At 45.4% G+C, this 23,929-nt stretch overlaps 1 protein-coding gene across 1 annotated transcript in view; it reads left to right on the top strand.

Moving 5' to 3' along the window:
* The first annotated feature begins 14,186 nt into the window (after positions 1 to 14,186).
* The window catches only part of COLEC12 (collectin subfamily member 12), a 122,001-nt gene continuing 112,258 nt past the window's right edge, over positions 14,187 to 23,929 (top strand). Inside the window, exon 1 of the mRNA XM_066624804.1 lies at positions 14,187 to 14,312. Coding sequence (XP_066480901.1) covers positions 14,306 to 14,312 — 7 coding nt within the window. The 5' untranslated portion in view covers positions 14,187 to 14,305. The remainder of the gene's footprint in view (positions 14,313 to 23,929) is intronic.

Here is a 23,929-nt window from a genome sequence, read left to right as displayed (position 1 = left end):
GTGTGCCTGTACCTCATCCTGAGGTTAATGGCATGAAAAATTCTTGAATTCTGATGCAGCCATACTATAAACAATGAAGCAAAGTGTGAAGGGAAGCCTATTCAGGACTGGAAGCAGGAAGGGTAAACATTCTCACAAAGCTTCAATGTCTTTTAACTTGTTAATGAACAATGGTTAGTGGGTCACAAAAGATGGGATGCCATTGGAACCTCCATAACAAAATGAACTCATTATAATTAGGAACAGAGCCATGAATCTTGAAAAGCTTTAGTTCGTTTCATTGAATGTGTTTCCATATATATTAGCAATGGACAATGGTGAGGATGTACCTCATCAACATTTTTGCCTGAACAGTAGTACTCATTTTTTAAAAATATCCAGTTCCAGGTTTGGCTCGTCTTTCCATTACAGAGAGAGATGTGAAACTTGGAGTTTCACCTTGGCTCTGGTGCATATGCAGAGATTCTGGTGTGTCAATGAAACTCTACAAAAGCAGTGGCAGTCCCGTTCATTTCAATGAGTGTTATGCTTGTATAAGTACCAGATCCCCACAGAATGTTGTATTATTATAGCTATTCTGTGGGGATCTGTCATGGACAGAGAGATGGGGGGGGGGGTTAACCTGGGAAGAAGTACCAGAGTTCTCAAGGTACAAGTTCAGTGCGTTTGCACTTTTGTCCCAGATGAACAAATTTCTTCTAGCTATAGAACTTAAGAGTTTTGGTTTTATCATCAGATGAGTTTTTGTGGCTTCTGTTCACAAGACAAACTTAAGTTATCAAGTCTCTCTTCCACACTCCCTGTACTGATAGATGAAATTTCACTTAAACAACAAATGAGAAGCCAATATGTAAAGTGTCCAGAGTACAAAGAAGAGACCATCTCAAAGGTGTAAGCTGAGACTCTTTCTTTCTAAATGTTTGGGGAGAAAAAAATAAAACTTGGCAAATGTTAGTCTGAAGCCAGTTCTGAACTACTACTAGTTGGCAACCTTCAGTCTCGAAAGACTATGGTATCGCGCTCTGAATGGTGGTTCTGGAACAGCGTCTAGTGTGGCTGAAAAGGCCAATTCGGGAGTGACAATCCCTTCCCCACCGGGAGCAAGTGCAGTCTGTCCCTGGTCTGTCTCCCTGGCTATGGACCTTCCTTCTTTGCCTCTTTGCCTCAGACTGTTGGCCAAGTGTCTCTTCAAACTGGGAAAGACCATGCTGCACAGCCTGCCTCCAAGCGGGCCGCTCAGAGGCCAGGGTTTCCCACCTGTTGAGGTCCACTCCTAAGGCCTTCAGATCCCTCTTGCAGATGTCCTTGTATCGCAGCTGTGGTCTACCTGTAGGGCGCTTTCCTTGCACGAGTTCTCCATAGAGGAGATCCTTCGGGATCCGGCCATCATCCATTCTCACAACATGACCGAGCCAACACAGACATCTCTGTTTCAGCAGTGCATACATGCTAGGGATTCCAGCACGTTCCAGAACTGTGTTGTTTGGAACTTTGTCCTGCCAGGTGATGCTGAGGATGCGTCGGAGGCAGCGCATGTGGAAAGCATTCAGTTTCCTCTCCTGTTGTGAGCGAAGAGTCCATGACTCGCTGCAGTACAGAAGTGTACTCAGGACGCAAACTCTGTAGACCTGGATCTTGGTATGTTCCGTCAGCTTCTTGTTGGACCAGACTCTCTTTGTGAGTCTGGAAAATGTGGTAGCTGCTTTACCTATGCGCTTGTTTAGCTCGGTATCGAGAGAAAGAGTGTCGGAGATCGTTGAGCCAAGGTACACAAAGTCATGGACAACCTCCAGTTCATGCGCAGAGATTGTAATGCAGGGAGGTGAGTCCACATCCTGAACCATGACCTGTGTTTTCTTCAGGCTGATTGTCAGTCCAAAATCTTGGCAGGCCTTGCTAAAACGATCCATGAGCTGCTGGAGATCTTTGGCAGAGTGGGTAGTGACAGCTGCATCGTCGGCAAAGAGGAAGTTCTGAACACACACATAAAAACAGCCCAATCCTACAAAATTCACCATGTGGCAATGCAGCGGCACCAGCACAGGATACTTTGCATCCTGTGGGGAATTTTTGTCTCTGGGGGTCTTCTTGGGGTAAGGGCACATTTGTCCCCATGCCCCAGGGTAAACCCAAACAGGTGCAATGGGTCAATCCAGACCTGCATCAGTGATATTGCTGGCGCAAGTCTACATTGATCTGTAAAGGCAGATCAGGCTAGTGAAGGGGGTTTGGATACTGCGCACGCTGGTGCTGCTGATCCTGTCCCCCTCCTGAGCCCAATCCACCCATCCCCACTCTATCTCCTCTCTGTTTCACTCCTTTTCTGTCCTCCTCTTGCCCCTGCACTGGACTTATCTGGTCCACCTGGCATCTCAATGGCTGCTGGCACATGCGGGAAGATTGTGGGCCTTCTTGCCAGTGCGCAGGCTCTCAGCACTGTCGCAAAGTGCTTTATGGTGCTTTTGTGAGAGTGTGTACTGGCGGAACATGCATTCCACTGGCAACTCCTTTAGTCCTTTAGTAAGGATCCTTTAGTAAGCTCAATTTAGTCCTTTAGTAAGCTCAATTCTATCCTTTCCCTCCTGCTGGTGCAGCTATGACATAAAGGTGCATGCTGTATCCAACGGAGGGGGAGATCAGGAGGCTTCAGAGGGGAAAAGGGATTTAAGCCTCTCACTCCACAATGGGTCTCCTTAGGCCTGTACCAGCCCTTTAGCTGGTGCAAGTCCAAGGAGAGAAAGGGGGAAGAGAACTGCCAAAAGGGGAGGATAGGATTTAGCAAAAACCCACATGAATCTCTCAGTAAATTTAGCTTCCGCTCATAGCAAGTTCAGGACAGCTCTATGCATGAGCAAATAGAGAATACTTCACACTCTAGATCAGGGGTTCTTAACCTGGAGTCCATGGACCTCTAAGCATTTCATGGATGTGCTTCAGAGGGTCTGTGAACCAGACACAAAAAATGTTGTGTGTATGTGTTTATGCGCATTTTTATGAGGAAGGGGTTCAGACCTTTCATCAGATTCTCAAGGGAAATGTAATGCAAAAAAGGGTAAGAACCACTGCCCTAGATCAGTGTGCACTGGAACACCTGTATGTAGGGTTATCGTTCAACTGTAGTCAGGGCCAGCCCATCCACGAGGCCATCTGATGGAGGACTGCATCAGTGGCAGATTGCAAGGAGTCCAAGGGGGCAGTGGATTCAGGGTATCTTTCACCCTGAGCATGCTGCCCCCTCCTTCCAACCTGGTGCAAACCACCAATGCATATTGCAATGATCTGCCTCCTGCTCACTTGCGTGAGTAGCAGATAATTCCCTTCTTACTGTGCTCCTCATACCCTATCATCACACCTGGCAGGACGCATGGCAAGGGATTGTTGTTTCGTTTGTTTTTTTTGTAGTTTGGAAGCAGCAGACCTGAAACAGCATTAGGCAGAGTTCCAGGTGGCACCGTCCCTGGCTGTTGTGGTCTTATTTTATGCATGCACGGTTATGATGTAGCATGCAAGACAAGTAGACTGCATAGCTGAGCTGAAATGTTCTCTGTCTGAGATCTGGATTACTGCATTTCATTAAGGGGTTGGTGGGAGGGGTGTCATCAGAAATGGAAACAGTAATACAACAGACGGGGGGGCAATTTCCTATATTGGCAAAATACATGGAATCTATGACAGTATCTGAGACAGATATTTCCCATGTGTCAGGGCAAATTTGAGGCATCTGTAATGTACATCTGATTTGTGCAGTCCATATTGTAAACATCTGGAAATCACTGTTGATGCAACACAGTACCTGCACTTCAAAACCCTAATGGGGCAAACACTGACTTGCTGTACAGTATCCACTATTTTTAAAAACAGAGTTTGTGAACTATTCAAATGCCAATATGTCCTCATGCTATCATCTGGAATGGGGGCACTTTTTTTTCTCCTTGTGCTTATTTATGCTCTTGCGTTATTCTTATAACATGGAAGTGTGTAACAGTATAATTGGTGCTCCCCTCCTTTTTAAAGAGATAAGCAACTCCATCTAGGAAATTAATAGATGAGCATTCCCTGCTCATGCTTGCACTTTCTGAAGCATGTTCAGCAACCATACCCCCCACACTAACCCAAAATAAACAAGGCCAAAGAAAACAGAAACACAGATTAAAGCAGTTGTTATACCCTAGAAAGCAAAACATCAAAGACTCAGCATTTCCACAAATAGCCATTTATATAAATTACAGAGGTACTGATCTAAATACTATATGACCAGTGTGGTACTTAAATCATGTACAATGCCTTTGTATATTTTCTGGTTTCAAATTAGGAGAGAGTGGTGTGCTTCAGCCTTGACTTCTTTAGATTTAGTTTCACCTACTTGCTGAACTGTGAGCCTTAATTGGTACTATTGGCAGCTACACAGTCAAAATAAGTAACTTGGATAAGAAAACTGCTTTTCTTGCACTGCTCTCATAAACTTGAGCATCCTCACCCCATATACCCCAGAATCAGAATCATCTGAAAGAATCTGAGACTGTTGATTTAGGCCACTCTCCACAGCAGATGAAAAGAACGCTTAGAAAAATAATGTATTTGATAATCTTTCTCAAATAAAAATAAATAGTTCCAAGAGATTACTCTAAAAAAAGTCATCTTTACTTAGGCTTAGGATCAAATTATCTTAGGGACTGCTGCTCCATACCGATATGCCAGATCTGTAAAGTCTTTCAGGGAAGCCCTCTTGCAGATTCCGCCACTCTGAAGCTCAGCTGGCAGTGAACTGCGAGAGGGCCTTCTCAGTGGTAGACCCTGCTGTTTGGATCCCTATGCCCTTTGAGATGCAACTGGTGCCTTCCCTATGGGTATTCACCAACTGAACTCCTTCTTGTTCTGGCAGGATGGATTTTGCCAATCTGCTTTAATTAAAGGTCTTTTGTACATCTGTGTTTTTAATTTTGATTTTGACCCACCTATTCCTGTTAGTTTTGCTTAGGTTTTTTTTTTTTTGTCCTGCTTTGAATTATTTGGTTGTTTTTGTCTTGTTTTAATTTGCTTTTGTTGTTGTAAGCAGTCTGAATCCTGTGAGAAGGGCAGGATATATGCTTTCAATAAATAAATTTTTTATTTTATTTTATTTTAAGAAATATATGTCCCGCCTTTCCCATGCCAAAGCAAATTCCCAAGGCAACTTACAAAGTTTTATAGTCAAGTACGGAGTATCACAACAAGTAATAACATCAAACAAGAAAGTAGAATGAAATACATATTTTCTTTTTCTTAGGATGCCACTTCTACTGGAATCTTTTTTCAGGTTTTGTTACTTTTGACTCTGCTTTATTTTGCCTTGCTTTTCCTTTATTGGTTCATGAGTAGAATGTGTGTTGGTTCTCGCTAACTAGCCACTTCTTCAGGGATCACTATTCCAGAAGGCAAACCAAAACACATTGACATCCACAAGCTATACAGGTACTGTTGCCAGCCTCTTCGTTGATGGCTCCTAGTTCAACTGACCAGATGCATGATACTGTCTGAACCTAGCACCAAGTCTCCCTTCTAGTTGGTGTCTTTTGGGCATCCCATATCACTCTCTCCATGTCTGGTTTAGTAGTAAAGCCGCTGTGAGAAGGTCCCATCTGGCCACAATGTCTGCATCAGTAAGAAACACACGATTGTTTGAATGCACTTTAAACCAGAATTGAGGTGCAGAGAGAATGACACTTAGCAGAACACATGGAATAGAATCAAGTGGATTAAAAAAAAAAACAGTCTGCAGATTGTCACCAGGCTGTTTCTATCAACTAGCACCAGAAGAGCAAGAGAGTTTCCAACTAGCACTAGAACAGCAAGACAATTTTTTGATAGGAGGACTACAGAGACCAACGACTACCATGAGGATACTATACAACAGGGTTTCTCAAACTTTGAGGGAGCTTTACTCCCTCAGTAAGTTCTTGCGGGGGAGGGGCCAGGGCAGCGACATAATCCCCAGGATTGCGTTGCTAAGGGGGGCAAAGGGGGTCCTTGTGACTTACTTGGCATGGTGTAGGGCTGCATCAGGCTGCAGGAGGTGCAGGGAGCCCTGCTCAGCCCTCCGCGGTGCTCCCTGAGGCTTAGAACCTGCAATGGAAGCTGGTGCAAAGCACCTCCTGCAAAACGGAAGTGCTTTGCACCCCTTTTATTGCAGGTTCCAAGCCTCAGGGAATGCTGCGGAGGGCTGCGCAGGGCTCCCCACACCTCCTGCAGCCTGATGCAGCCCTACACCATGCCAAGTAAGTCACAAGCACCCCCCCTCGCCCCCCCTTAGCAGCACGATCCTGGGGATTGCGTCGCTGCCTCCCTCCCCTTCCCCTACCCCTTAAAGGGATGGGGAAGTGTTACACGAACTGGTGGGTCGCGACCCAGCAGTTTGACAACCACTGCTATACAAAATGCTTTATCCACATATGGAAGACAAACTTGCCCATGTTACCCTTTAGAATAACTAGGGCCCAGTTTACACATTACCATCCAGTGTGGTAGTTGCTGAAAAGAGCCTTCCCTGTGATTGGGTTCTGTTACTCAGCAGCACTTATCAGAGCAGTGATCACAGGGCTATCCAGCTCCTGCTGCTATTTCCCATGTCAGTTACACAATCTCCATATGGTGGGAAAGTAGCCATGTAAGTCAGGCAACTCCTGTTATCAGATCATGCTGGTGCCTTCCTGTATCCTTCCCTCAGCTGCCTCACAATGGCAGCAGCCAAGATAAGACCGTCTCCAACATCCTTACTTGTCACTGTCTGCATCAGTGGGTTATCTGACAACCCTTCTTGTAGCCTGATCCTGCCCCAAGAAGTTTGCATCAGGCTACTGCATGTTGACTTTATATCAAGGTAGAATTACAGTCTGTAGTGGAGCTTCTTAGATTAAGAGCATGTGGCAGAAACTATCATTCAAGCAGAATCCATTATCGGTCAGAAGCTTGGTGGAAGTCAACTGACCATGACGCATATTTATCATTAACATATCTTTTTGCTCAGACACCTTAAATTACTGGTCAGACACCTTAAATTACTTCAAAAACCTAATTTTACTGAACAACTGCACACAGTTTATCACAGCTTGTACGAGCTGGGACCATCTCCATGTGAACCTGGGACCATCTCCATGTGAAGCAGCCTAAGATGGGACTGCAATTTTGTTGATCCTCCATAATCAAATGTGTGCATTTTTTTTTAATGAAAGACTACCAAATTGGGTAAACCTTATTTATCTAGACAGAGAAAAAACTCAGTACAGTTAATGTTGCAGAATGAGATCTAAAACATGCAGTGTTAAGAATACAGTATGCTATTTTTTCAAAGCAGCAATATTTGCTAGATGTAAGGTAGCCAAGCCATGTGAATTCTGGTGTTATTACATCTTGTGATCAATGCAAAAGTCATATGCATAACTCATAACAAATGAATGCATAACTCATAACAAATGCTTATGTTAATTTTTATTAGATAAAACAATTCTAATATTTAGTGAGAGGAAATATTTTGTAAAAAGTCATCATGAATGTCAATTGTGTCTTTAAAAAAAAAAGGCCTAGTATTTTCACTACATTATGCATTTCTAGAATGAACCATTGTATATTGCAGTTACTCTAATCCGGAATTGGAAATCTTTATGATCATAATTACTGGTCTTTGCCAGACTCTTAATGTGCTACCTAGTTGGCAACCTTCAGTCTCGAAAGAGTATGGTATCGCGCTCTGAAATGTGCTAGTACATCATGATCACTTAGAAGTAACGTACCCATCAGGCTACTATTTATTAAATTAAAACTGACTCTTGCTATTAATTAAAAGCCAGTGAAGATTCATTATTTAAAACAGAAAGAAACAACTTGTCTTTGAAGACTTTATCAAATAGAATACAACACAGGTACCAAAAGTTACCACTTTAAAAAAAAGGCACTCTGTTGATTTGAATAGGTCTACTGCACAAGATATGTTTCAGGATTAGGAATCAATGTGACCAGTTTTCATGTTCCAGATTCAGGGAGGGGTAAGATTAGGGATTGAGTTTCAAATGTTGAGGAAAACTGCGGATTGGGGGCACTGGAGAAGAAAACTGCGGATTGGGAGCATTATTAAAACACATTCAGTTGCCAAGTATTTCTGTCTGAGTTAGTATGCATAGGATGAGCAGCGTAGCTGAAATCCTATGTGCACTTCCTTGGTCAGGTTCCAGGAGATTCCAGGACAAAGTCCTGCACTGGACCCCCAATGGTGCCTCCTGCCTACCCCCTAATGGCAAACTGGGTACTATCACTTTCACCAATACTGAGGGTTCAGAGGTCTACCTGGCCCTCTGACAGGTATAGGCTATCAACCAGTGCTTAACATCACACCACTGATTTAGAATATACTGCTTTGCAGGGATGGGAACTCGCATCAGGCAACTCTAATCCGAGTTGTGAAAATCAACATTTTTTGCCAACTCTTGGAGAGTCAGCTGTGCCAATGACTCGGGAATCAAGTCTGAGGCCACTGATTCGGTCTCTGTCTGTGTCTGGGTGTGCTTACTTTTTTTTTTTTTTTTTTTTTTTTGCAGCGTGAAAAACCTTGTGGGGCCATCATTCAGGCCAGGTGAGCAGCAGGGAGGTTCCAGCCAGGAGGCACAGTAGGTTTAATGTTTTGCTTTTGCATAGAGGAGGAGGGGGGAGGAAGAAGTGGGCTGAAGGAACCAATGGTCATTGGACAAAGGATAGGAGGTCTGATTTGTTTCTTTGAATGAGAGAAGGCAGGAGGAGGAGCCCAAGGGAGTTCTTGCATTGGAACTGGCTGGAGAAGACCAGGGAAAGGAGGCAGGGAAATGGGGGAAGGGAGGTTTGTAGCAATCACATTTTCCAACCGCATGGCTGCTGTGAGCTCCGTTGTTACTTGGAGGGAGGAAGCCCCATTGAATGACCAGCTGCAGTGGGGCAACTTCTTACAGCTACAAAGGATTGGGTTTTATGGTAAGCCTCCCAGCTGCTACATGTGATACTCCTCCCTCTTGTAGCTTCTGTCCCTGCTCTCATGCAGTCCATTCCACCTCCTCCCACCCTGTTTTCAAATGGGATGGGGCAGCAGGGAAGTAAGCTTCTGTAAGGGTAAGTCTTGCCTCACAAACCTTTTAGAATTCTTTGAAAAGGTCAACAGGCATGTGGATGCAGGAGAACCCGTGGACATTATATATCAGGACTTTCAGAAGGTGTTTCAGACATGGTCCCTCACCAAAGGCTACTGAAAAAATGCCACAGGGAATTAGAGGTCAGTTCCTCTCCTGGATTGAGACCTGGTTGAAGACCAGGAAACAGAGAGTGGGTGTCAATGGGCAATTTTCACAATGGAGAGAGGTGAAAAGTGGTGTGCCCCAAGGATCTGTCCTAGGACCAGTGCTTTTCAACCTCTTCATAAATGACCTGGAGACAGGGGTGAGCAGTGAGGTGGCAAAGTTTGCAGATGACACCAAACTTTTCCGAGTGGTGAAGACCAGTTGTGATTGTGAGGAGCTTCAGAAGGATCTCTCCAAACTGGCAGAATGGGCAGAAAAATGGCAGATGCGTTTCAATGTAAGTAAGTGAAAAATCATGCACGTTGGGGCAAAAAAATCAAACCTTCACATATAGGCTAATGGGTTCTGAGCTGTCTGTGACAGATCAGGAGAGAGATCTTGGGGTGGTGGTGGACAGGTCGATGAAAGTGTCAACCCAATGTGCAGCGGCAGTAAAGAAGGCCAATTCTATGCTTGGGATCATTAGAAAAGGTATTGAGAACAAAACGGCTAATATTATAATGCTGTTGTACAAATCGATGGTAAGGCCACACCTGGAGTATTGTGTTCAGTTCTGGTTGCCACATCTCAAAAAGGACATAGTGGAAATGGAAAAGGTGCAAAAGAGAGCGACTAAGATGATTACTGGGCTGGGGCACCTTCCTTATGAGGAAAGGCTATGGTATTTGGGCCTCTTCAGCCTAGAAAAGAGATGCCTGAGGGGGCACATGATTGAGAAATACAAAATTATGCATGGGAAGGATAAAGTGGATAGAGAGATGCTCTTTACACTCTCACATAACACCAGCACCAGGGAACATCCACTAAAATTGAGTGTTGTGAGGGTTAGGACAGACAAAAGAAAATATTTCTTTACTCAGTGTGTGGTTGGTCTGTGGAACTCCTTGCCACAGGATGTGGTGATGGCATCTGGCCTGGATGCCTTTAAAAGGGAATTGGACAAGTTTCTGGAGGAAAAATCCATTATGGGTTTTTCAAAAGCCATGATGTGTACGCGCAACCTCCTGATTTTAGAAATGGGCTATGTCAGAATGCCAATGCAAGGGAGAGCACCAGGATGCAGGTCTCTTGTTATCAGGTGTGCTCCCTGGGGCATTTGGTGGGCCGCTGTGAGATACAGGAAGCTGGACTAGATGGGCCTATGGCCTGATCCAGTGGGGCTGTTCTTATGTTCTTAAGTGTTTAAAGAGAACTCCAACACACACACACACACACACACACACACACACACACAGCCTAGCAGCAGCCCCATTTTTTTTTCCCCCACACATCCAAAAGACGAGTCTTTTTGAGTCACAAAACCCCTCTGGGCAACTCGGAAAGTGGTCTCATTAGGACCCATTTTTGAGTTGATTTGGGGGGGGGGACACGCCTGACTTGCCCATCCCTGCTGCTTTGCATATACAAAGTCTCATTTTCCATGGCATTTTCCATGGAAAGGAGAGTTGCAGTGCTGGCAAGGCATCTGCCTGAGACCTTACTGAGCTGGTGACAATCTGAATAACCAGTACTGGGCTAGAGGAACTAATATCTGACTCAATAGAAGGCAGCTTTACATATCTGTATGACTTAGTTCTGAATTGACATGTATAAGCTCAGGCTTCCAGGAAGCACATTTGAGAGCCCAATTCAATGTATTAAGTCCCAGTGAGTCCAATGAGAGTTATTCTTAAATAAGCATAATGTTGCAGTTTCTTTCTTACATATTATGTCACATTGTCAAGACAGAAAAGTATTCAAAAGAAAAAATAAATCTCATGCTCAGTCTCTGTACAGGTGGACATTTGCATTAGGAACCATTCAAAACAGATCCAAATTAAGGCTGTAGTCCTTACATGGGAGTACATGGGCTTACTTCTGAGTAGATATACATAGGATTGCTCTCTCACACACACACACACACATGTGTATGAGTGGAGAGGAAGTTCAAGCAGAGAGAGACACACATGAAGGTTTAAAGAGCTTTAGGTCCAAATCCTAACCAACTTTCCAGCCAGTGGTGTAGCTAATGATTGTGTAGCCCGGTGCCAAGTTAAAAATGTTGCTCCGGAAGTGATGCCACAGCCAGATGTGACATCACGCCCGGGCTTTTTCAAAAGTGAAAATTGGGACAAACCCACCTCCTCCCCCAGCAGCTCACCACCCACTTGCTCTGCTGCCTCCTCCCAGTCAGTGGCATAGCTAAGGCACCTATCTGCTACCCGGGGTCAAAGAACATTTTGTAGCCCCCCACATAATAAAATCAAATTTAATTAAGTAAATAAATAAAAAGTTATTGGTTCCATGCTGTATCATAATTATATCTCATTGGCACTCAGAACTATCAGTCTTATAGGTCAGATTGGAGTTAAGTAAATCCACTTTTTGTTCCACAGGCCACTGTGTTTTCATTTTCTGCTTAATTGGCCATAACTTTTGATGGAATACAGATATTCCAGTGCAGTTTGTTTCTTGCACTCTGCATTAAATTACCTTTCCAATGATATATAACATGATGGTATTATTCATACATATCAAGATTTTTACAATTTTGGTCACTACTGTGAAGTACAGCTTGTTGCCTCCCTAAAGCTTGATGCCCCCTAAAGCTACCCCCTGCACCCCCTTAGCTACACCACTGGGCACAGCTGTACCAATGAGGCATGTGCTGCTTCCTGCAGTTGGGGGCAGACACAGAGGTCTTCTCAAAGCAAAGGAATGTTTGTTCGCTTATCTCGGACCTGTATTGCCCCTGCATCGGTGCTGGAAAGTTGGTTAGGACTGCGCCCTTGCTCAATGAGGTGAGAGTACAGACAGTGTGATCTTAAGTTTTATAACCATACAGATTAGTTAAAGGGAACACAAATCACAGATAGTCATCTTAAACTAGCCTGGCTCCCAGATCTGTTGTTTTCCTGAGCCACTGATAAAACTGCCTCTGCTGTCAGTTAACCTCTTTTTCAGTTCAAAAGGTTAGAAGGGCAAACCTCTGGACATATGAGAGGTCATTGGAATTGTCTTCCTAGGAAAGAGGCTGGTTCTCCCAGATGAACATTCCAAGGTAGTGACAGAAGCCTTGTTCAGACATTTAGTATCTGGGTCCCCTGTATTCAGGGGCATGACCATTAGCCCTGTTTTTGACATGGGCACTTGTCTGGAGGCAAGTTCTGAAACTGGGGAGAGTTTCTCTCTGGGTCTGGAATGCTGGGCTTGAAATTAGCAGGCAAAGTTCTTTCTGGGCTCAGCAGTTGTCTCTGCAGACAAAGCTATGCTTGGGAAAAGCAGGTGGCATAGCTACAGTGCACATTGGCACAGAGGACATCATTAGCACGTGCTCCCATTTGCCCTGTACCTGGTGCACCCAATACGTAATGCCTGAGCAGGGCTGAAGTTTGTTCATGACAGGGAAGTCGGCTTGAGGGTGAAGGGTAAGAACCTACCCACCTCCTGCAGCCACCCACCCACCCAACCCTGTGCCACAGCCACAATCCAAAGCAGAGCTCTGTGCCTGCTTTTTGAAAAAGAAAAAGGCACTCCCATGTTTCCATCTAGTTTGCCTTGGCGATGAGGGAAACGTCTGAAAAGGGTTGACAACTTTTTCCAGCAGAGGAAGAGGTTTGTGGTTGAAAGTTCAAGCAAGGGAAAGTGTGGGTTCATGGAAGCCAAGCTGGAAGTGAGCACAATACACAACACTGGGGAACCAGTTTACTGCTTCTGTTCTGTGGAAGATATTTTGTGGAAGTTGTTTTGTGGAAGACCAAATTCCCGTGCTTCGGGGGGCATTTGCAAGCATCTCAACTCTTATTTTAAACTGCTTTTCTTTTTGATTCTAGCATGATGCACTGTTGATGGGCTGTAGCTTAAACAAACTTGAAAACAAGAGTGTTTTTTCTTATTCAATTGGGATGTTGACTCAGTCCAACTTGAACAGCATCTGCTGATGGAGTGATGATGCCTCCAAGTTCAGCCAAAATGCATGCCTTTCCTGCATCGTGTTCTACTGAGCATGAATTGATGCACCTTCTGAAGTGACAAGCTTCCCCATCCCTCATAAGAACAGCCCTGCTGGATCAGGCCATAGGCCCATCTAGTCCAGCCTCCTGTAATCTCACAGCAGCCCATCAAATGCCCCAGGGAGTACACCAGACAACAAGAGACCTGCATCCTGGTGCTCTCCCTTGCATTGGCATTCTGATGTAGCCCATTTCTAAAATCAGGAGGTTGCAGATACACATCATGGCTTGTAACCCGCAATGGATTTTTCCTCCAGAAACTTGTCCAATCCCCTTTTAAAGGCATCCAGGCCAGATGCCGTCACCACATCCTGTGGCAAGGAGTTCCACAGGCCAACCACATGCTGAGTAAAGAGATATTGTCTTTTGCCTGTCCCAACACTCAGTTTGAGCCTTGCTACATTTTAGCCCTCCTTCTTCAGCCTTGAACATGAAGAGCTGGGGCTGCAGGGAGAGAGAGCGGCCTGCGTGTGGAAGAAAGCCCACACCTTTGCCTCTGTGCCAAACCACTCTGGCCTCCCACCGGCAGGCCGCCCTAGGAGGCCGGGGCGGGCGGCCCAGAGCGCGGAGTGGGACCGTCTGGAGAGGCTGCGGTTAGCCCAGCGAAGGCACAACCCTGCGGAGCGTCTCCTCCTCACTCAACCCTCGCCCGGGGTTTCTTATTCCAGCCTCTTCCCCGCATCACTTTCCAGCCCAGACCGCGGAGGAGGCGGGGGGAAGTGGGGAGGGGGGTCAGCTCAGCTCAGCTCAGCTGCCCGGGGAGAAGTGTGGAGCCAGCCAGCCAGCAGCCTTCTCCAGGCGGAGCAGAGGAGGGGCAGAGGCTGGTCGTGAACTGGGACTCCTGGGGGAGGCCGGGAGGAGGTGGGCGCTGCAGCCGGCCGGCCCAGAGCCCGAGCAGATGCTCCAGGGCGCCTCGCACGCGCGTCCCGCCAAGGAGTTGAGGGCGCGCGCCGCCGCCGCAGCAGCACTTCGCTTCTCCGGGCTGCGCGAGCTTCCTATGCGGCTGCGCTGGGCGCCAACATGAAAGGTAAGCAGCAGCCGGGGCAGAAAGCGCCCCGCTGCCTCCAGCGCCGGAGCCTCCGGGCCGCGGGCAGGTGGGCGCCAGCGGGTCCTGCGAGAGCCTGGCGCAGCTGCGCTCCAGCCAGGCTGCTCGGCAAAAGTCGGAGCTCAGCCTCCCGCCAGTTGTTTACAGGTCCCCTTTTCAGATGTTTGCCCTGGAAAAAACTGCTCAGGGGAGCGCCCTGCTCACCCACCCCCTTGCGCTTGTTTTCTCCAGCACAGAGCCATGGGGGGGGGGGGATTGCCAGCCTTCTGTGATGTTCTCAGTGTTGCATCTAAACATCTGGCAATGATTAGGTTCCAGTAGAACTGGTTTGTGAAATGTATTTGGCACCTTTCTCCCCTCTCAAGATCCATATAGACTGGAAAAAAAATATATTGGGGTTTGACTACATTTCATGTGCTGAAATCTGAAGTTTGCAGTCTTCTTCCTTGCATTTCGAATCACATTTTGGCAGCAGTGCGTTGGGCAGTCCTGTTTTGTCCCATAACTTGTGACCATTGCTTAAGTACTTTGGGGCCCAATCCTATCCAGTTTTCCAGCACTGGTGCAGCTTCAGTGCAACCCCAAATGTTCCCGTACCTTAAGGAGACTTCTGTGACTGCCTCCCCACCACAGGATGCAGTGGCACTGGAAAATGGGATAGGACTGAGCAATTAACTAAGCAAATGCATCTCCACCTTGTCTGTGGCTGAATAAAAGAGATGTTAGTGTTTCGCAATAAGGCCTCTTGTTAATGAAAAGTGCCTTGGAGTGCGCACAGAGCACTGGGCACCAGGGAATAATTACACGCAAGGCATCAGATAACCTTTAGGAATGCTTAAGAAGTAGTTGTGAGCTTGCCATCATAGACTTCCTTTAGCTACAAAAGTAAATCCACATATGTAAAGGGACAAAATATATATGGAGGAATCTGTGACTGGGTACCAGCCTGTTGCTTGGATTGTACTGTGTAGTTCTAGATGCCAAGGGGGCAGTGTACTTTGCAATAGTTATTTCCAGAGGCAAATAAGAACACTATGTGATCACTGATTTAAGTTGCCAGAAAAGCAGCCTATGGGGAGAAGTATTTTGTTTTACTGAGCCCACACATGCACAAATAACTCTTGAATGTCCTCTGGTGGGGAGGACTGTAGAGCAGTGATTTTCAGCCTTTTTCATCTCATGGCACACTGAAAAAGTGCTAAAATTGTCAAGGCCCACCATCTGTTTTTTTGACAATTGACAAGGCACACCACTCTGCTGATGGGGGGCTCACATTCCTCAATAGTCCTACTAACAAATGACCCATCCCCAAACTCCCGCAGTACACCTATGGACCACTCATGGCACACTGGTTGAAAACAGCTGCTGTAGAGGATACTGAAGATTATTAGCAATTAAAACAGTTTTATCTGTAGAGGCACCAGGGCACATATTTCTGATATTGCATGCTATTTGCAGGTGTGACGGAATAGCAGTAATGACTGAAAAACTGCACTTTTGCTTAATATAGACAATATAATATTAAAATACAATACTGTGTGAGGTGTGAAGATTGTACCTGTTGTGTGAGTTTTTCATTTGGGAATGAAAAGAGCACCTACTGTTAACACTCCTTATTTTACTGCATTTTATCCTGAACCAAAAGTACTTGCACCAGGAACAATGAGAATCTTCCATTTAGGGCACAATCCTACCCTGTAATGGAATAATCAAGCCAAGAAGCTTGCACTGTATCCAGCACAGGATAGTGGCCCAAAGCGGCTTAGCCAGAGGCAAGGGGAAACTTTTCCCCTTACCTCCAAGTAAGGCGCCTTTGCCCCTATGTGTCTCCTCAGACTTGTGCCACCTCCTGAGGTGGCACAGGTCTGAGGAGAGTGAAGCGACTTGAAGCTGCTCCGATCTCCCTGGGAACAAGGGTTGGGATCCAGCGTAACTGCTGGATCCCAGCCCTGCCTCCTGCTCCCCACTGCCAAGACCCCCCGCCCTCCCCCCATCCAGGAATGCCTCCCGTCCCCTCCCTCCTGCCCACCCCAGAGCCTTGTGACAGCCCAGCCAGGCTGATGCAAGGCTCATGGAGTAAGCCACCACGGAGGCTGGATTCCGTCTCCGTGTGCCAACGTGGCTTACTCCTGAGGAGGCACAAGCATGCTTTATGGCACCTCTGGATTGCACTCTTATTTATGCATTTATGCATGATTTAGGTCATATGGGGATTTTCATGTAGTAAATGTATTGCAAACTTCCCTTCTCGCTGACTGATTTGCACCTAAGAGGCTACATCCATGATAAGCTGTCACATGGCAAAAACTTAACCAGGATGTCATTTTATAGCTGCATGCATCTTATGAATAGTATTGTTGCTTGTATTTCACATTCAAATGGTTTCTGCCTCATTCATTCGACATCTGTAGCCCGATTCTTTGTGTATTTACTCAAGAGTAAATCCACTGACTGCCCAATTCTGCCACCTGCCATGTTTTAGCATTCAGCTGCGCCAACAGAGGCTGTGCTTCATGCTGTGGTGGGGGGCGATGGGTCAGCCTGAAGGAGGTAAGCAAAAATATTTTTTACTCTGGTAGGTAGCCTAGTCACCACTGGGCCTTCTTGGATATATGCCAGCCATTTTGATAATGCTCAGAGAAAGGGTGGAATAGACTCTGGCATATGTGACTGCTGCTGGATCCACCCACTCTCTCCCTCTGGCATGGCTTCTGGTTCCTCCCCTGAAATGCCTTGGTACCCCCAACTTGCCCATGGCCTGTCCCCACCATTGACTTACAAGTCCTTATGGAGCCTCCCAAGGCTGCAGCCATGTGTGCCATGACTCTTGGCATGCTCAGCAGCATGCAACAGTAGCCCAACTATTATGCTGCAGTAAAGATCATTTTACTGCCATAACTCGGTTCCGGCAGTACAAGGCACCACTAAAATTGGGGCCAAAGCGACTTGCTTTCAAGAAGGAGACTGTGGGCCCAGTTCTGTCCAACTTTCCAGCACTGGTGCAGCCACAATGCAGCCCTGTGGTAAAGGAACAAATGTTCCCATACCTTGAGGAGGCCTCTGTGACTGCCTCCCCACCATAGGATGCAGTGCATAGCAGCACCAGCACTGGAAAATTGGATAGGATTGGGCCCTAAATCACCAGTGATGGATTGGAATGCGGGGGGAGGAATCCACCTATCCTTCCAAATATGAGGTCACAGAGCAACCCTAGTAAGAGTTTTCAGTCTGATAAAGTTAATGAACTGTTTCTCTGAGAGGCTGGACAATAATTACCATGCACACAGTAGACAAAATGCAACTGTCAAATCCAGTACATATTTCTGCACCTAGAGCAGGTGTCAAACAGCAGGCTGAATAGCATTCATTATGCCTGCTGAGGGCTGGAGGTGAAATCATTAGGCAGAAAGTGATATCACTAAACAGGTCATAACCAGAAATAAGCACTTTTTTCTCACATGACAAGGGCCCAATCCCATCCAACTTTCCAGTGCTAATGCAGTCATGCCAACATGCTGCATCCCACAGTGGGGGGCCAGTAATGGAGGCCTCCTCAAGGCAACATATGTTCCCTTCCTTCGGGGCTGCATAGAGGCTGCAACAGTGCTGGAGAGTTGGATAGGATTGGGCCCCAAAACTGATACATGTGCAGTATATCAGTAGTATAGGGTGCAGCTGTTTCCAGCTCTCTTGTGTGTATATTTGCAATTATGTGTAAAACTGTTATATTTTTACATTTCATATATATGCCACACAGTACAATTTTATATGCTAACAGTTATAAATGATGTATTTTATGCTGCTAAAGCAGTAAAATAAATTCAGGCTTGATATGAAAATAGCCATTATATACATTTCATTCCGCTCCCCCCCATTCCATTTTTTTCCATGGACAACATCCCATTTTTTTTCCTGCAAAATTTCCAGAAATTTGCTTGTTAATGAGCCCTACCTAATGAGTCTCATCCTGTAAGACATTTCACAAATCACATTATTTATCCAGAATCATGGAAACTCATAATAAAGCTTGCAAAAGAAAATGTTTAAATTACAGAATTAACAAGTCCTTCATGTTTGTGAAGCATTGCAAATACATCAGTGCCGATTAATTTCAGTGTTTTTCAGTTGTGCCTGTGACATACGTACATATTTGGCTTTCCACATTCTTTGTTTAAATCCCCTACTTATAAAACCTTGGAGCTTTTCAGTTTAGAGTAATCACATGGTCTCTTCATGAGTAACCACAGGGTTGATCTGCTGGATGCAATAAACAGCTGTCTCTGTTCCTTCATTCACCTTCCCTGGAGAACTGAAAACTATGAAAATAATTACATCATGAGAGATCTTCAAATAGTGCTCTAAGGTTCTGTTGCTAAAATCTTAACGTCATGTGGCAAATCACTGATAATATCCATTTAATTACATATTTCCAATGGCTTTACAAGAGTTCCTAGGCTTTGACGTGCATTAAAAATACAAAATTCATTGTGTTAGTAAGTGGAGTTTCTATTGCTTTAGGACCATTTGTTTCTTAATTAAAACTAATTCCAATTATTCACAAATTCAGACAGTTTTATTGTCATAAGTAATGGTTCTTGCTCATAAGAAATAGAGGGGAAAGAATAACATGTTAAACCCCAAGTCTTCAGAGGCAAGGGTAACTCAGTAAAGTAGCTTTAACTCACATTCTAGTCGTAAGATCTTGGATTCTGTCTCTTGGTCATGCTAGAGTATGACCATTATATAAAAGAGGCAAAATGCACACACACCCCACTAAGGTCTTTGACAGGTGAATGGAAAATGGGCTGATGATCAGGACAGGGCTGGAGAGGACTGTCCTGCAGCCTATAATTCTGATCACCACTATAGAGCAAGTGAAGAAAACAGTGGATTTGGTCTTACCTGTGAATTTTCCTTCTCGGTAGTTCTGAGTGATTTTACCCACAAAGTGCCTGGGACACATGTCACAGTGGACCTCCATGTGTTCCTCTTGGTCTACTGGTGGGGTCTGATGGAACTGTTCCAATATAAAACAGAATAGTTCCACCTGCCAGCTCACTGCAGACATGATGGTGGCAGAGAAAAAGGAATGCTTCACTGCCATCATTGCCACAGAGCTGGCCCAAAATTAACTGTAGCCTGTTTCCAGTCAGACCTGGCACAAGTCTTCTGCCACTGTTGCTCAAGACATCTACCCTGCCACTTCAACATTCACAGTTCCTCGGCAAACCAAGGAGCCAGTGATTCTGCAAGATGGTAGACTGCTCAAGAGCAATCTCATGCATAGCCCTGGCCATCTCACTATTGCAGAGACCAGACAAAGCCTTAGATGAGTTGCTGGCCTTGGCAGCAGAAAAATTCCCCATAGCCCTTAAGAAACCATTCAGATCCATTAGTCTTTGGAGGTGGACTATATAATGTGTTCCTCCTCGTCTGTGGAGGCAGGAGGCTGCAACAAGTCTAAACCTTACCAGGAAGTTATCTAAGAACATAAGAAGAGCCCCAGGCCCATCTAGTTCAGCTTCCTGTATCTCACAGTGGCCCACAAAATGCTTCAGGGAGCACACAAGACAATAGACACAACCTGCGTCCCCTGCATCTGGCAATCAGGCAGCCTTTTCTGGAGGAAAAGTTCATTACAGGTTATGTCATAGCAGGTATGTGCAAGCTCTTGGTTTTAGCTTGCACATACCTACTATGACTTGTAACCCGTAATGAACTTTTCCTCCAGAAATTTGTCCAATCCCTTCTTAAAGGCATCCAGGCAAGATGCCATGACTACTTTCTATGGCAAAGAGTTACACAAACTAATTACACACTGGGTAAAGAAATATTTTCTTCTGTCTGTCCTAACTCTCCCAACATTCAACTTTAGTGGATGTCCCCTGGTTCTGGTGTTATGCGAGAGGGAAAAGAGCGTCTCTCTATCCACTCTGTCCATCCCCTGCATAATTTTGTATGTCTCAATCATGTCCCGCCTCAGGCACCTCTTTTCTAGACTGAAAAGCCCCAAACGCTGTAGCCTTTTCTCATAGGGAAGGTGCCCCAGTCCAGTAATCTTTTTGGTTGCTCTCTTTTGCACCTTTTCCATCTCCACTATATCCTTTTTGAGATGTGACAACTAGAACTGGACACAATACTCCAGGTGTGGCCTTACCTTCCATTTGTACAACAACATTACAATATTAGTTGTCTTATTCTCAATGCCTTTCCTAATGATCCCAAGCATGGAATTAGCCCTCTTCACTGCCACCGCACATTCATCAAGCTGTCCACAAGCACCTCAAGATCTCTCTCCTGATCTGTCACAGACAGCTCAGAACCCATTAGCCTCTATGTAAAGTTTTGATTCTTTGCCCCAATGTGCATGACTTTACACTTACGTTCATTGAAACGCATCTGCCATTTTGCTGCCCATTCTGCCAGTTTGGAGAGATCCTTCTGGAACTCCTCACAATCACTTCTGGTCTTCACCACTCAGAAAAATTTGGTGTCATCTGCAAACTTGTCCACCTTGCTGCTTAGCCCTGCCTCCAGGTCACTGATGAACAGGTTGAAAAGTACAGGTCCCAGGACAGATCCTTGGGGCACTCCACTTTCCACCTCTCCCCATTGTGAAAATTGCCCATTGACACTCACTCTCTGCTTCCTGGACCTCAACCAATTCCTAATCCAGGAGAGGACCTGCCCTCTAATTCCCTGACTGTGGAGTTTTCTCAGCAGCCTTTTCTCAGCAACCTCTGTCCATGACAAGAGTGATCGAGTCTCCTCCACATTCAGATCACCTTCCATTTGTCCAGTACAAAACACCAGGTCTAATGTGTGTTCAGCCTTGTGAGTTGGGGCTGAGATCTTTGGTGACAGGCCCATGCTTACTGTGGTGACCATAAGTCCTGAGCTGCATCTACCTCTGGGATCTCAGCATGTACACTGATGTCCTCCAATACCAATAGACGGCCCAATGCAACATCCAAGATCAACCCAGTCAGTTCAGGTAAGGAGACTGTTAGGTAGGCAGCATGGCTGATGATGCACTATCAGAATCCCAATCCTGTTTCACCTTCCAACATGACATACAGACACTCAGACCCAGCGAATTGCCAGAGAGATCCTGGTAAGAGAGATGGATTCCCAATAGATCATTGCAACCACCCACTTCCCATCCCTGCAGTATGGCTGCTGCACTACCTGGAAGCCTGGTGGACAAAGCTGGGAATGATTCACTCCTCCCACCTCACCCAACGTGGAGGACCTCCCCAGCCTCACGCCTGGGACAGTGGTCCATGATGGCGCACCCTGTGGACTGTCACCGCTTCCCTGCACAAAAATCTGCCCCCCTCCTCACTCACCTGAGGCTCACGGAGCCTTGCATGACCACAGCCTGTGTTGGGGAAGCCTTTCTGAGGTTCCCCGACCCTATAAACTGTTTCAGGAAAACTGGAAGCACAGTTTCCAACCCTGTCGGGAGCCTCCGAGAGCCGGCTCATGCCTGGGGCATTTGCCTTGAAACCCAGTGGCAGGTCAGCAGCTGATACATGCCAGATTGTTATCCTCATCTGGGATTAAATCCCAGATATGGTAGGTATTATTATTCACCAATCTAGTATTCAAGAGCAGTAATTTCAGACCCAGGGAATTGCTACCAAGGCCACCAAATGTCAAAGAACTGCGGGAAAAACTGGAAAAGAGGGGCAATCTGTACCTCCTTCCCCTGGAATGGCCTGCTCCCCCCCCCCCAACCATAATATCTTCAATGGCCTGTTATTCTCTTGATGGTGGCAACCTTCCCCTCTCCTTTAATCTTTTGTAAAGGTCTGAAATCATGTGTCATATTCTTCAGATATGCAAGAAAACAGAGCCTTCCTTCGGTCAGCATTAAAAGTTTGCTACATTTAGATTCCATAGCATGTCTCCTGCATGAGGTCAGTTTCCTTGTCTAATTCCAACTTTCTCCCCAGATATTTTCATGTAAGCCCAACTTTAAAACACATATAAAAGGTCAGAAACATTTTCTTATGAGGGAAAGGTATATCATTTTCATCCTCCTTGAAAAATAGTGGAATAGCTTCCCTTGCAGTACTTTCCTGGATTGAGGCCAAGGTTCAAAACAGCTATTACCTTAGTGAACAATTCCCAGAATATAGCAAATTTGCAAATTATCATCAACTGAAAACCAAGGATTGCAATGGAAATGATCCAGAAACCTGAACTTTGTTGTACCTACCCCAAAGATTTGCAAACTAAACATTTGAGCAGGTACTATAAATCCATGATGCAATAAAGAACAAATTCTGAAGTGCACTAGTAAGTGATCATAGAATCGGACAGCAGAAAAGATCTGTGTTTGTAATTTCTTGAAAGGAATTACATCTACATGGATGCACATTTGCATATTCAAATAGTGACCTTGGGCTATCACTTTCAGCCTCACCTATCTCACAGGGTTGTTGTGAGGACAAAAAGGGGACCAGCTGTGTATACCGCCCTGAGCTCTTTGGAGGAAGAGTGGTATAAAAATGTGAAAAATAAATAAAATATAGGCACATAGTCATCCTCAGACCACAACAACTTCATTTATTTAAATGACGGGATAGATTTGCATGCATGTGCCTAACAAAATGAGGTCCTCCCCCTTCATTGCAATTAAAGCAATTAATTCAATTGCTTGAATTGATTCAAGTAATTCAAGTGCAATTTCAGCACTGCAAGTGCAATTAAAGCACTGAGGCAGAGTTGAAAATAACTGCCCAATACCACAATTCTGTGCATATCTACTCAGTAGTAAGTTAAATTAGGTTCTGTGGATCTTACTCCCACAAAGGATTGCAGCCCAAGTCGAAAGTTAAGCTTTTTCTAACAAGTTTTTTCTGCCTATCCTTCCTTCAGCAGCTTCAAGGAAGTTATTTTATATGCTCTTTGACAGGTTGTTCCATTACTAACCAGCTCTCTCGGTTTTTCCCCATGCATTTACTTTAAACATACTTTCCAATAACCAGAGCCTTTGAAAGGAATTTTGTCAGGGGGGTACAAAGTTTCTAGTGGGCCCCTTCCCAAAGAGGGATGAAACAGAGTGAGAAAAGGTGACAATGGGGGTGGGCAGAATGGGGGTGGGGAGGGGGTGAAACAGGGTAACGGGAGGGTAGTGATAACCAGAAAAGTCCTTAGAGCCCAGGTGTATGTGCCTATGCAATGTTGGCAGCTAGATACAATGATACTGAAAACCAAGCACACTCCTCTCTAAAATCTTTTAAATTTAGAAAATCATTGCAGACAATTAGCATCATGGAAAGTGTCTTGGGTGCGCCAAAACTTACTTCTACAGTAGAAGTAGTAGTCCTGCAGCTGTGTCACTGAGCTTCTGTACGCTCCTTCATGGTAAGTGGATCCACAAGCCAAAAAGCTACTGTAGCAGGCTGGTTTCCCCCTCCTCCCAAATTTGACACTGAGCTTATTATTAGGGCTGATATTCTTTTTTCATTAGTAATTATATAACAATCACCTTGCTTAAGATTGGGACCACTTTAAGCCCTTTGCCCTGCCACAGTCCTGACCTTGATCCTCCGTCCTGTGGATGCTATTTATCCCAGAAGGGAGCCTTC

The sequence above is a fragment of the Tiliqua scincoides genome, chromosome 4 (genome assembly GCF_035046505.1).
Source record: "Tiliqua scincoides isolate rTilSci1 chromosome 4, rTilSci1.hap2, whole genome shotgun sequence".
In the NCBI taxonomy this organism is placed as follows: domain Eukaryota; kingdom Metazoa; phylum Chordata; class Lepidosauria; order Squamata; family Scincidae; genus Tiliqua; species Tiliqua scincoides.
The sequence above is the reverse complement of the archived record's forward strand: the minus strand, read 5'-3'. Positions and strand labels throughout refer to the sequence as shown.